At 61.3% G+C, this 982-nt stretch overlaps 1 protein-coding gene across 1 annotated transcript; it reads right to left on the bottom strand.

The window, feature by feature from the left end:
* Positions 1 to 978, bottom strand: LOC107184693 (RLA class I histocompatibility antigen, alpha chain 11/11-like; the record flags this gene model as incomplete). Its single annotated transcript, XM_015570592.1, has 2 exons — positions 1 to 215; positions 819 to 978. Coding segments are annotated over 2 exons (375 nt in total), but the record flags the coding sequence as incomplete, so codon positions are not given.
* Positions 979 to 982: the final 4 nt, after the last annotated feature.

Raw genomic sequence — 982 nt, 5'->3', positions numbered from 1 at the left:
CTCCTCTCCAGGTGGCACCCCCAGGGCCGCCCCCTTCTGGAAGGTCCCATCCCCCGCAGGCCTGGTCTCCACAAGCTCCATGTCCTGGGTCTGCTCCTCCCCATCACGCTGCCAGCTCAGGCTGATGTCCGCAGGGTAGAAGCCCAGGGCCCAGCACCTCAGGGTGACCTCAAGGTCAGAGATGGGGTGGTGGGTCACGTGTGTCTTTGGAGGGTCTGAGGAGAAGGGGGAGGAAATTCAGGGACTTGGCACTGTCAGGGGACCCTCCAGCAGCTCTCATGTGACCACCTGATCGTGGACAGGGCACCTGGGGTGGGCGAGGGAGCATACAGGCACCACCAGCCTGGACAGAGCATCTGGGGATGACCTTTCCTCTTTAGAAAGTTCTAGTCAGAGTGACACAGCCCAGGGCAGGAGGCAGGTCTCAGGGGGAGAAAGGGATTTCTGGCCCTGTCCTGGGTGGAGGCCAAAGGACTCAGAAAAGTCGGGGTCAGACCTCAGATACATTGGGTGAAGGGCAGGGAGCAGGGCCTGAGAGAGGACGTCCCCCATGGGTCCCAGAGCCACTGCAGGGTCCAATGGGAACCGCTGCTCAGTTCCTTCAGGCTGGTCTCCCCTCTAATTGTCCCTGAGAGACTGCCCCCCCAGGCGTCCCTGAGAGAAGGGTGGGCGTCACTTTCTGAGTTTTGATCTGAAAACCCAGGCGGACTTAATATCCTGGCCAAAAGGAGGGGGGTTCTGACACTGATCCCATTACCTTCCCTTTGCAGGACCCCCAGCCCCCAGGGGAGAGGAGGGAGGCCCCAGGCCCCGGGTACCTTTGCGCTGCAGCACCTCCTTCCCCATTGCCAGGAATCTGATGAGCAACTCCAGGCACTCCTCCTGCAGGTAGTGTCTCCTTTCTTCGGCCTCATCAGTTTCCTCCCATTTGCGCCGGGTGATCTGAGCTGCGGTGTTGGCCGCGGTCCAGGAGCGCAGGTCC

Source organism: Myotis davidii, unplaced genomic scaffold (genome assembly GCF_000327345.1).
Source record: "Myotis davidii unplaced genomic scaffold, ASM32734v1 scaffold7527, whole genome shotgun sequence".
NCBI lineage: Eukaryota > Metazoa > Chordata > Mammalia > Chiroptera > Vespertilionidae > Myotis > Myotis davidii.
This window is presented reverse-complemented; position numbering and strand designations above follow the sequence as displayed.